Here is a 12,388-nt window from a genome sequence, read left to right on the forward strand (position 1 = left end):
CATGGACCCCAATGAAGTGGATGGAAGAGGCAAGTGTTTGCTCTTACTCGTCTAATTCTTGTGTATATTAGTATTATACAGCTTTTATGCATGTGCCAATGTATATTGTTGTATTTTACAGTTTATGTGACATTTATGAGCAGGAAACCGTAAGCCAATATTGAGTAAGAGTCAAACGTCGCTGCTGTTTTGCTAGTTTTGTTAGCTACCATATGGTAAACTAACAAACAGACATACTCCCTCTAACTCTGATTAACACAATTAAAACTCTAATAAAAGCTGATATTTTTTGTATCTTTCATGACGAATTTGCACAGCATTATACAACAGGCAGCGTTTAATATTATATAGTTTCAAACATTAGTTATGTGGTTTAAAAACATTGTGACGGACGTCAGGTTTAGATGCTGGCACATTTTAAAACTATTATATAAACAATACAATGCGCGTTAGTACCATGTGATATAGGTTAGATGTACGTAACCCACCACGTTTTTCAAGTATACTCTTGAATATAGTAGCCTGTTGTACTCCTTTTTTATGACTCACTGAACGTTGGTGTTTTGTAAGCGTTAACAGCTTTGAACTAGTAGTTTAGTAGTAAAGGAGTTGCTACAGTATCTTTGTGTTTCAAACATGCCAATAAAGTTTTATTTATTTCAATATAGTTATTAGTTTTACCACCATGCTCATGATATTTGGCAATACAGTGTTCATCTTTAAAAAAATCTTTGGTCTTTTTCAGCGAGCAAGATGAGCGGTGACGAAGATATTTCATCCATCATGGGATTTTCTGGGTTTGGTATGTGCAGTTTAGCACACCTATTGACATATTTATTATATATATTTCTTATATTGTCAATTAACAATATGGGTGATGACAATCATTATTGCTTTCAGGTAAGAAAGCCCGCACATTTGACTTGGATGCCATCTTTGAACAGACCCGACGAACAGCCATTGAAAGGAGTCAGCAGGTATTAGGTAAGTGTAAGGCACAGCAAGGCAAGTTTATTTGTATAGCGCCATTTTTACACAAGGCAATTCATAGTGCTTTACAGGCAAGGAAATACATTTTAAATTAAAACACAATCAATTCAAAAATCAATCATAGAAATTAAAACAATTTAAAACATTAAACAATTTTAAATCAAGCAGAAATTAATGCAATTTATAATAATTATTTAAAAATGATTAAAATCATTAAAAAGGAAAGTTAAAGTGGTTAAAATCTAGCAAATCTTACAATATCTGAAAGCTGCCGCAAACAGTAATGTTTTCAACCCGGATTTAAACAAGCTGACAGTTTGTGCACGCCTCAGGTGTTCAGGGAGCTTGTTCCTGAGGGGTCTGGATGCTTCATAACCAACGAGCAGCTCTGACACGTATTTAGGCCTAAGACCATTCAGTCACTTGTAGACTAGTAGCAGGATTCTAAACTTGATCCTTTGACAAACGGGAGCCAGTGCAATGATTTAAGGACAGGTGTGATATGGTCCATTTTCTTGCTGTTGGTCAGGACTCTGGTAGCAGCATTCTGCATGAGCTGCAGCTGCTTGATTGATTTTTCTTACTGAAACCTATAAAGACACCATTACAATAATCTAGCCTACTAAGAATAAATGCATGAACAAGTTTTTCCATGTCTTGTTTAGACAGAAATCCTTTGATTCGTACCCACGAGCATGATGGTGACAAGTTGTTTAATGCTGTATGCAAGTGAGTCATTGTAACTGTTGGATTCCTTAGAGGAGCGGGAGAAGATGGAAGAGGAAGGGGAGAGCTCCAAGTCAGTCAAATCATCAGTCCAAACTCAGAAAGACAAAGCATCAGCAGCTGCTTCCAGGTAACCAGTTATTTCTGAGTCATTGTGTCTGGATTAACATTACTTTATAATTCAATCAGACTGTCACCGCCTTGGAGGTTAATTTCATGTATTTTATTTGCAGTAAGAGTTTTTTTTCCTCTCTTTGACAAAATCTCCTGTCTTGTAGAAAACAGGAGAGTGACAGTAGCAGTGACAGTGGCTCAGAGTCTGATTCGGACTCTGAGCTTATTGGGCCACCGATGCCTCCTCAACACACAGCACAGGATGATGATGATGATGAGCTTGTGGGACCGCCTCTTCTACCAGGTTACACTGGTACCTCGGCTCAGAGTGATGATGAGGATCAGGAGGAACAAGATGACGACGAGGACGTATGTTTATAACAAAAATATACTTGGTACAAAGGTGTCTGAAGTCACCAGTTTGTACAGTGTTTTTACCATTCTTCCACTAGATGGCAGCACAAGAAAACGTATAGCAAATTGTGATGTTTGTTTGGCTATAGTAACACTCTAAATGGATAATGTGCTTCAATTTTATTGTTATCATGTGTATTACATATTTTTATATCTCTACTCATTCATTTGGATCAGCACATATAGTAAAACATTACTCTATTAAATTTTGAAATGCATCGGTGTATACTCTACCTATGTGTATATAGACTGTGACTGTGAATTTTTTTTATTGTCAGTAATATGCTTCAGTCAAAATATTGTGTCTGATTGAATCTTTGTGACAGTAATAAATATAAGTTAGTTAAGATACAGTTAAGATACAACCCTAATCTCGTTTTTCTGTTGCAGAGTCCAGTGAAGAAGATTCCAGACACTCATGAGATTACTCTGCAGCACGGCACCAAGACGGTGAGAAATTATTTCAGTTATTAAGTCATTATAAATCTCTTCTTTGCAGCAATATATCAAATGGGTAAATCAGAACAGAACAAACAAAAATAATTGCTTTTATTTATGCTTTATGTGTTTTTGCTGTGTCTTTAGAGGAAACGGTGTGTCTATATTGTCAAATATTTTTAAATTACTGGAGCAGGCTTGTTGATTGCATTGTGAATAAAGATGTAACTAAGACTAAACTGCCTCCTCAGGTGTCAGCTCTTGCCTTAGACCCGTCTGGAGCCCGACTGGTGACTGGTGGATATGATTATGATGTTCGTTTCTGGGATTTTGCGGGCATGGACCAGGCTCTGCAGGCCTTCAGGTCCTTACAGCCTTGCGAGTGGTGAGTCACTTTCTGAGAATACATCGTGAAACATCAACACAGTTGCTTAACATGTGGTTAATTAGTTTCATGCAAACATCCAGTACACTCACTCTGCCAAAGTGTACACACATACACAAACATACATTTGTCGAGCTTCATTGAGCCTCATGTTAACTCTGTGACATCCTCTCGTTTCATTCAAAATGACCCTTTCAGAAGCAGATGGTTGAGCTATGTGGGTGTTTGTGTGTCTGTGTGTGTTTATTCTGTGTTTCACTGAAGCCATCATCAAAGATTTAAGGAGGAGGATAGAACTGGAGCAGGCTTCCCCTTATTAAGAAACACCACGCTACATTTAATTGGAATACAATGCGATCCGGTAGCCTGTTTGGTTTACTAACAGTCAGGGCTTCATATAGAAAGTTGTGGTGTTGAGGTTCATTGTTCGTCTTTCCTGACTCAATAAGGCAATTCTGCAGCTCGGTCAAACCAAAACAATGAAGATTGTGAGCCTTTGGGGCTATTTAAAGATGCAGATACCTGGCAATTAAAATGGCATTGATGCTGGCCTTAGTTTTATTTCAGCAATGGAACTTTTTTATTCTGTGTACAGAAATTATGTTGCCCCATCAACCTCTGCTGTGTTAATGCTATATGATTTTGAGCTGACTTGCTAATCTCCCTATGGTTAAGTGGTTCAAATTGTTGTGTGTGTCTTCACTGTCTGTGCTTTTTTTGAGTGTATGATTGGAATTATATATATATATATATATATATATATATATATATATATATATAATTACTCTATGTTGCAAAAGAGTGAATGTGTTATTCTTTAAATTTGTTAGTTTTATTTTTTAATGTCATTACATGCGGTTATTGTTCTTGCGTTTGTGTGTTGCTTGTCTAAGATCAGAGAGAGTAATCGTTAAATCAACATCAGATGTTGCACTGTTTGCTCCTATAGCTACCTATATCTGTGTGTGTTCTTGGCCCATGTGAAAAACACATTTTTTTCTTATGTAATCATGCAAAAGACACTTATTGACACCACACATGTACAATTCCAAAGCATCTTTTGTGTGTGAGATGTCCTCTTGATATATGACGTATATTTACGCGTGTGTGTTCCTTCAGCCATCAGATCAAGACCCTGCAGTACAGCATCACTGGTGATGTCATTCTGGTCATTTCTGGTAACGCTCAGGCCAAGGTGCTGGACCGTGATGGCTTTAATGTGATGGAGTGTGTGAAGGGAGACCAGTACATTGTGGATATGGCCAACACCAAGGTATGCTATCCATCTATAATAATATGATATTCCACATGTGCTCACATTTAATTGGGATTTATTTTCCTGTTTTTTATCCACTGTTTGTGTTGATCGAGGCAATATGCTCACCACAATGTTATCACTACAACAACAATAAGCTCAGCATGACCAATAAACATGAGTTATTCATCTCAGTGTGTAAACTGAGACGAATGTTTACGACAGATGGACTGGGCAATATTTTACTGCTCTTTATTTTTTTAAACTAAACTGGTGTTTGTTTGAAATGTGCCTTATTTTCTGCTGTTTTATTTGAACCGGCAGTCAACTTGTTATTATTACCTATCAAAATAATGACTGCCACAATAAAAATAAGATAAGAGTTGGAATAAACTGGAAAAAAATCTGTTGAACCTGTTATTAATTTCTGTAGCAACAGCAGTCCGGTTAAAAGTGAGTAGTTATCCTAAATGCAGGATGAATGCCTTGCTCTCTTGATCTGTGGGTTAATCTTGCCAACAAGTAATGGTAGCAAGATGTAGCTATAGCTGGACTGTTGTATGTGTGGATAATGGTCTGTGTGGCCCTCTCAGGGGGAGAGGAACACTGTTGCGGTTCAATTCTTGGTTGTACCTGCATCCACAAAGACATCCTACAAAACATCTTAATTAAGTGTCCGCAGAGTTAAAGGATGCCATATTGGTGGTCACTCGCCATCTGTGCCAGCTGTGGTGCATTTAGACATGGTTTATACCACCCATAGGAATCACTTGAACATGTGAAGGCCCATTGATTACAAGTAGTGTTTTCCTGGATGTCCTAAATTCTTGCCCTGCTCAGTTCCATCTGGAGCAGAAGGAAGCGTTTGGTTCAGTGAAAATGCGTTTTGGCCTGCTGACAACGTCCCAGTCGATTAGTATTGTCTCATGTGATAATTAAGTCCTTGCTTTTATGCTGCCTCTGTTGACAGACAATTACTTCTCTGCAACTCATCCCCACTGTGTGCAGAGGGATTTGCCCCTGCACAGAGGGCTGTAATATGTTTGCTAAAAGATTTATGGGTAATAAATTCAAAATGAAAACATGAAAAAAAAAAAGTTGCACATTTTAAAGCTGCTAATCCTCACATTTGAAAGGAGTGGTTGAAATGTAAATTACTGACTCTGCCATTAGTGTTCACTTTGATTATTAAAATCATTAGTTCGTCTTCTGTTTTTATTGCAATGGCATAATAATGATCAGTCTGTGCATTCCTTTATAATCTTAGTGAGTCATTTTCAGAGTAGAACTGGAAAATTACTCAAATTTATTCATTTTTCATGAACCTTCACAGTTCATTAATCAGGCAGTGATGTGTGCTGCCTTTTGGGTTTTCCTGAACTTCTGAAAGTATTTCCTTTTAATTTTCTCAAGCAAGTTTGACCTTTTTGATGAATAACTTTCTCCAGCTAAAAGTGAGGTCTAATAAGACATGCCATTCCCTGATGACTCTTGTTTGATTCATTGATGGTCCAGCTTTGAATTGTCATCAGTCAGTCGATCTATTAACTGCAAACGGTTACACAGACCTGTTAAGCCTATATTAAACAGACTTAAAATGCAAACAAAGCATGACCTTTTGTGTTTACTGTTACTATGAATATCAGCCGGTTTCTCTTTAGTCATTTTGAAATTTGTTTTCCTTAGCTGTTGAGAAAAAGGAAACAGATTTGTTCAGGAATGCTCCTTTAATCGAATCATGAAGCTCCTCTTCACTGCACAGAGCAGAGAAGCAGCTTAGTCACTCTTAGCCCATAGTGACTGTGTATTTTACCATAAAACTTAACAACCACCATATTGTTGTTAATCCCTTTTTTCTGTCATGAAACGACACATTCCCATTGACTGATTATTAAAGCGGTGTGCTATAAAATATTTGACATTGAACAGGCGGGTCGCTCTTCCTGATGTCATTTGGTTGACCCCTTCTCATGCAAGTCTCTGCTTTCTCAAGCATCCTGTCAAAACAGCAGTATGACATGTCTGGAGTCTTTGTGGTGCACTCTGAAGTGTTCCTCTCTGACCTGGCAGTGGGGGGAGGCATCTTGTCGGGGGTATTCCTCTCTGAAGTCATTTGTTATGGGTAATTCTCCACAGGACTGCTCCACCAGAGGAAATGTCTAGAAGTTACTCGATAGCTGTTTGAAGCCGGGAGACATCGTTTTGCTCAGTGGCGCAGTGGTTTATTTGATAGCTGAGGGTCAAGGTTAAAAAACGATCAAACAGTCTTCTATGGACTTGCGCTTAATGATATGCTCTTTCTTTTATGCCTCATTCAATAAGACAGCAGAGTGAGCACTGCAAGTTTGTGTTTGTGTATGTTTAAGTATTTCTCTTCTCATGGCTGTGGCCATATTTTAAATTGTATTATAGTGTGCAATAAGCAGGGTGTAACAGTACTGCAATTTCAATATTTTTTGGATGAAATAAATTTTGACTTTTAACTCTTGTACCTCCCAGGGCCCTTTGCTCATGTCTCTGTGGATATAGGCTTCACAGTTAAACGACAATTCTGACTACGCAGTGTGACAAAAGTGACACAGTATCCTTAACAGTATTTGTGCGTGATTTGTTAGCAGTGAGTTTTCCCAAATGTATATTAATTTGCCATGACTGTTTTTTTTCCTTGTGTGTTTTTTTTTTTTACCCTCGATACCAAATGATTTTTCTGGTAAATCTGGTCTATTTTAACTCTCCTTTCATTTCAGGGTCATACAGCGATGTTGAATAGTGGCTGCTGGCATCCCAAGATTAAAGAGGAGTTCATGACCTGCTCCAACGATGGGTGAGTTCTACATAAGTGAGCTGTGCCTTGTAGAGGCCAGAGCCTTACTCTTCCCCTCTGTCTTTCTTTAAGTTTATACATCTTAAAAAAACCTAATTCTGTACATTTTCTGTAGGAGAAACATGTCAATGGTGACTAGATGCACACACATATTAAATATATATATTGGCTAGTCTTCAAGCAATAAAATGTGCCATTGATGGTTAAAGAAATTCATGAAATCTATTATTAGAAATACAATGTGTTCCCCTGTCGTATTCTGTCTCTAGTTACTAAAATAATGGATTTTGGATTTGATCTTGGCATATTCTAAGATTTACTTCCTTTTTTTTGTATTTAGATTTATGTGTCCATGATAATGTTCATCACTGAGCAGACTTCACTCTGCTTTGCTCTCCTCTGTCACCAGTAGGGATTCCTCTAGCCCTGACTATACCTCTGGAGAGTTAACTTGGCCTCACAGCTGTGTACTTATACATAGCTAATTTTACTGTAGACATTATTCATGTATACAGTAAATTGTGCCAGAACAACATTGTAAGAGATAACAATATGTCAGACATGCACGTCTCCATTTTCCAGTTAGAGCACAGCTTTAGCAGTTTTTATCTCTTTAAGAACAGCACTGTATGGCTGTTACGGTCCTAGCACATTGTGTGTATAGGTGTGCGTGGATGTTTGTGAGTGAGAGCACAGTGATGAGTCTAAGTGAGTGTGACAGGCAGCAGTGCAGAAACCCATGGCTATCATAATTAAGTGGAAACAAGGGCCTGGCTTTGTGGGCAGCCCACAGCCAAGTGTTTACCACTGAAGCAGCTCTCCCAGATGTGGAGGCTGGTTTATTTAGTTCTTACTGAGGCTCTGGAAATCCTCCCCTGGCACGTTAGCACTGGGTGTTGCCTCTGGCCAGCTCACAGGAGAGGAGCGCACAGGGAGCCATTCACAGGCAGAACAGCTGCATGTGAGAAGGTTCACAGCAGCAGAGCAGGTCCAGCACCACAACCTGAGTCTCACAGATAGAAAGAGGGAGTGATGAAGAGAGAACAGACATAAGGAGGGAGTGCTTAAAGTGATTTTCAGGTGGCTTACTTCTTAAATCTCTTATGATGCACTTTTACTACATCACTTTTACAATCATATGGAAATGTGAAGTGCAGTTCAGGGGTTAACCTAACAGGGTGCTTTATTTTTTTGAGGGTCGGCCCACTATTTCACAAAAATCTCACTTCTTCAATCAAAATATCACCAGTGCAAACAATAATAGCTGCCAAGGCATTTAACAGGTGCCAAACATACAGATCACATTACTAAAATATTTGATTCTTTAATCTGTGTTGGCTGATCCATCCAGATTTGTGAGGATTTGGATTTTACTCTTTATTTATTTTTTTCCTCCTTTTTGGACAGGATCAACGACTGTATTGAAGTGACTATAGATAACTTTTTTTTCTTTTGCTCAAATAACAAATAAGTGCAACCAGTCATCTTAGGCTGAGATTGCCTCATCTGCTGCAGCCAGAACCTACAACATACAAAAAGTTCTAAGAAAAAAAATGCCATCGCTGTGGTATAAGTTTGATATTCAACTCAGATTGCATAAAAATAATACTTAATGCCAAACCTAATTTGGAAACCTCAAAAGTATTAGCAGATTGTATGTTTTGTAAAAATTATGCATTTAATAACATTCCAGAGAACAAACATGGGTATACCTTAATATGTATGCAAGTGCAACCAATGTAAAATATGAATGTGTAATCTCCCTTTTCTTCTCGGATATGGGCAACAACTAGATTCCCTTATCCATAACTGAAACGCAAACTTCAGTGAGAAAAAAAACCCTCCAAAAATTGGCTGCTGCAAGATGTTTATTTAAGCCCATGGCAAATGTGTTCTGCAGCTGCTGTGAAGGAATGAAACAAAGATGTGACACCGTTGTCCCCCCATTGCTGGACATTTACACTTTCAGCCCACACAGATTCATAATTCTAGTCTAGAATGGAGGGACAACAGGGAGTGTTTTGTCCTTTCTTTGCTCCTCACCACTGTATGAACACTGTCCCATCCACCCTTTAGGACCTGTTGAGGCCTTTTCAGAATGGACCAGCAGTTGGCCCATAGCGTTCCAGCTTAAACACCAGACCAACATCTAGGTCTTCTCCTAGTCTTTCTTGTGTGTCAGCCGTCATTGTGTGTCTTTGTCGTGTATACTTGAATAGGTTATTAAGCATGATCACTGGACCGCCCAGCTCGTTAATTAAACATCCCCCCTCAGTTGTGTGGAATCTCATTCACAAGAGCTGCATCCCAACTCCTTGAATGATTTCATTAACCCAGACTTTTTTTTTTCCTCTGAGAGAAGATGGATGAGAGAAAAAAAAGTACTGATAAAGCAGTTGAAAATGCAGCAGCAGGGTGGTTGTGATTGTCCCTGCACAGTGAGGTTCTGAAAGGACCGTGTGCAGAATTGAGCGACTCAAGACGGTGAAAAGCATTTGTGTTCGGGGTGAATGTGGTGTGAATGTGTCAACGTTCCTCATTCTTCTGTCATTCTGGTTTGAGTTTGTGCAACTGCAATGTTTTCCAACAATATTCATGTTTGATCCAAAGCTGCCAAATGTGTAATAAGTCTTTGCTGAAAGAGTGGGCACCTCTTTGAAAAAGTGCAGATTTATTTCTCAGAAAGGTGAAGGCAGTACGCGATGAGTCTTCGCCCCGTGGAACAATTTCTTTGGCAAGATTAAACTTGAAGTAAACTGAAATATGACTGGAACATGTCAGTTCTGCATTTTTGGACCTGGAGCTTTTCCTAATGAACAACACCTTTACACATTCTGTAAATGTTCTTGAATGAGTTGTTAAAAGATGTACTTACATTGACGACAATTGCAAAAGATAACTATCATTGAGGAACAGTTTGTTTAATGACACAACTCTGCTGATCCTTGATAGTTTGATTAGGCCCCGAGAGTACACTCAAAAATGCATGCTGTGCTTCCACTGTGACTTTGAATTTTCTGCCAGAGGAGCAGGGGACGGGACAAACGGCGACTTTCTAATTGGGCACACATGTTACTTGTGTTGTGTCATGTGCGCACATAAATACGCACAATTTGAGGAATGTTTTCAGGAGGGTTGAATGCCAGGGATTCCCTCCATGTTGGCCTGCTGTCAGAGCTGCAGCTGGACTTGGATGTGTAGATTTATGCAAGGAGACCCAAAGAACAACATGGCAGGTCCTTTTTTTTCTGTTGTGGAACAGATTATTAGTCTTAATCGGGTTTTTCATCCCTAACCGATACGTGACACGTGGCATATTCAGGAATTATCATTGAAAAGGAATCATGAAAATGGGAAAAGGCACGTGACCTTCAGTGGGAATAATCGCAATGCTTTTTTTTGTATCTTGTAAAGGATTCAGTGCTCTTATCCAAACACTTGTTGATTGGTTATGTTGAAAGCAATCTTGCTGCTGAACAGGGAGGACAGACGCTACAAAGTGTGTGAGCATGTTGGGACAATTCACGCAGTTTGACACATCTGGTTCATCCACAGTCCAACGCATCTCTGCTGCCTGCCTTACAATGGAAATGGTGCATATCCTGCCAAAGAATGCACATACCATATCTGTAAGGGGTGCATTTATCCTTCTTGTTCAATTTACAGTCTTGACTGACTTTTGACTGACAGTAACTTCTGTATCTTTATCTTGTCTGTGTGTGTGCATGCTTGTGCTTGTATTTGTTACTGCTCTAGGACTTTTTCTGGTATAAACACTGACCTTTTCAGGGCCAGTTGTCCCTGTGGAGACCTAAAGCCAGTACTAAGATAATATTTTTTATTGTGGTTAGGTTATGGTTAGACGATAATTGGTTACGGTTAAGGGCCACGCTTTGATTAAGCAATCCAAATGAATGGAAATCAATGAGAGTCCTTGTCATGATACTATAATGTAAACTTCATACTGATACCTCTAGTAAGGAAATGCATCATACAGTATTCAGTATTATGTCAACACAAACAAAATCAAAAATCATCAAATAGGTTTACTAATGTTGACTGCAGCCGTTTGTCTTGTTGCTGGCCAACTTTTCTCAGCTTCAGTCTGGGATATTAAGAGAAACACAATAGGGGTGTGAATCTTTGGGTGGCTCACGATTCGATTCAGATTCTTAGGGTCACGATTCGATTCAAAATCGATTCTCGATTCAACCAATTCGATTCATACGATTCTCGATTCAAAAACTGATACAATGCCTAGTGTGTTAAAGGTGAAGTAAGTAGTTTATAGTGACATCTAGAGGAGAGGCTGAAATTTACAACAAAGAACTGCTCTTCTGCTCATCCCCTCCCTTCCCTGAGCGATACGGTGTCCGCAGCCGATCAAATGTCGTCCTCGTCGTCTTTCTCCGTGTCAGCAGATGAGGTTCGTGAGGTGAGGGAGAGGGCGAGCTACCGCGGCCGTAGCAGACGAAGCGGAAAGAGTGGAGGCAGGACTTCCGCTACAAGTAATGCGACGCTTGATTTGTTCTCTCGCGTTTGTCCTTACAGGCTCCGGTAGAAACATGGCGTCTCGCTGCTAACAGTGGCTATGCAACCGTGGCCCGCGGCCATGTTATTTTACATGACTTTTGAAACACTACGAAAATGAAACTAAAAATATTATACAGCGACTAGACAATGCAGGAGCACATAATATGTATACAAAAGTGGATTTTGGGTTATATAAACCCACAAATACTACAGAGTGTCCCTTTAAGGCAAATTATGGCATCAAAACAATACAGTTTGTATGAGATAATGTGATCACTCAAAGGCAAACTTAAGACAAAAGTTAAAATTTATTCATTCATAACAAATAACTTACTTGCTGTACAAAAAATAACTTTCATAAATAAAAGCTTAGGTTAGCTGCCTTTTTCTCCCAGAAGTTACAAAAATAAACTGTACACAAACACAAACTGGTATTTAGTCTGGTTTTTCAAAATACAAACTTATTTATTTTCTGAAGTTTATGATCATCCACGATTCGTGGATGATTAGAATTGCGATTCAGAATCAGAATCAATTTTTTCCCCCACCCCTAAAATACAACACTTATGTTATCCTGTTAAATAGTATTGGTCAGTACATTTCAAGACATTAGAGAAAAACAAATTGCATCAAATTGACCTGCAACTTTTCTCGATTAATCCATTAATCGTTTGGTCCATAAAATGTCATAAAATGTTGATTAGTGTTT

At 38.8% G+C, this 12,388-nt stretch overlaps 1 protein-coding gene across 1 annotated transcript in view; it reads left to right on the forward strand.

Moving 5' to 3' along the window:
* wdr70 (WD repeat domain 70) overlaps positions 1–12,388 on the forward strand; it is a 38,683-nt gene continuing 26,295 nt past the window's right edge. The window contains exons 1-9 of the mRNA XM_083903104.1: positions 1–33; positions 750–802; positions 901–984; positions 1,750–1,846; positions 1,995–2,199; positions 2,635–2,694; positions 2,934–3,067; positions 4,187–4,340; positions 7,070–7,146. Of these exons, the coding sequence (XP_083759230.1) occupies positions 2–33; positions 750–802; positions 901–984; positions 1,750–1,846; positions 1,995–2,199; positions 2,635–2,694; positions 2,934–3,067; positions 4,187–4,340; positions 7,070–7,146 (896 nt within the window). The 5' untranslated portion in view covers position 1. The remainder of the gene's footprint in view (positions 34–749; positions 803–900; positions 985–1,749; positions 1,847–1,994; positions 2,200–2,634; positions 2,695–2,933; positions 3,068–4,186; positions 4,341–7,069; positions 7,147–12,388) is intronic.

Source organism: Microchirus variegatus (genome assembly GCF_963457635.1).
Source record: "Microchirus variegatus genome assembly, chromosome: 16".
In the NCBI taxonomy this organism is placed as follows: domain Eukaryota; kingdom Metazoa; phylum Chordata; class Actinopteri; order Pleuronectiformes; family Soleidae; genus Microchirus; species Microchirus variegatus.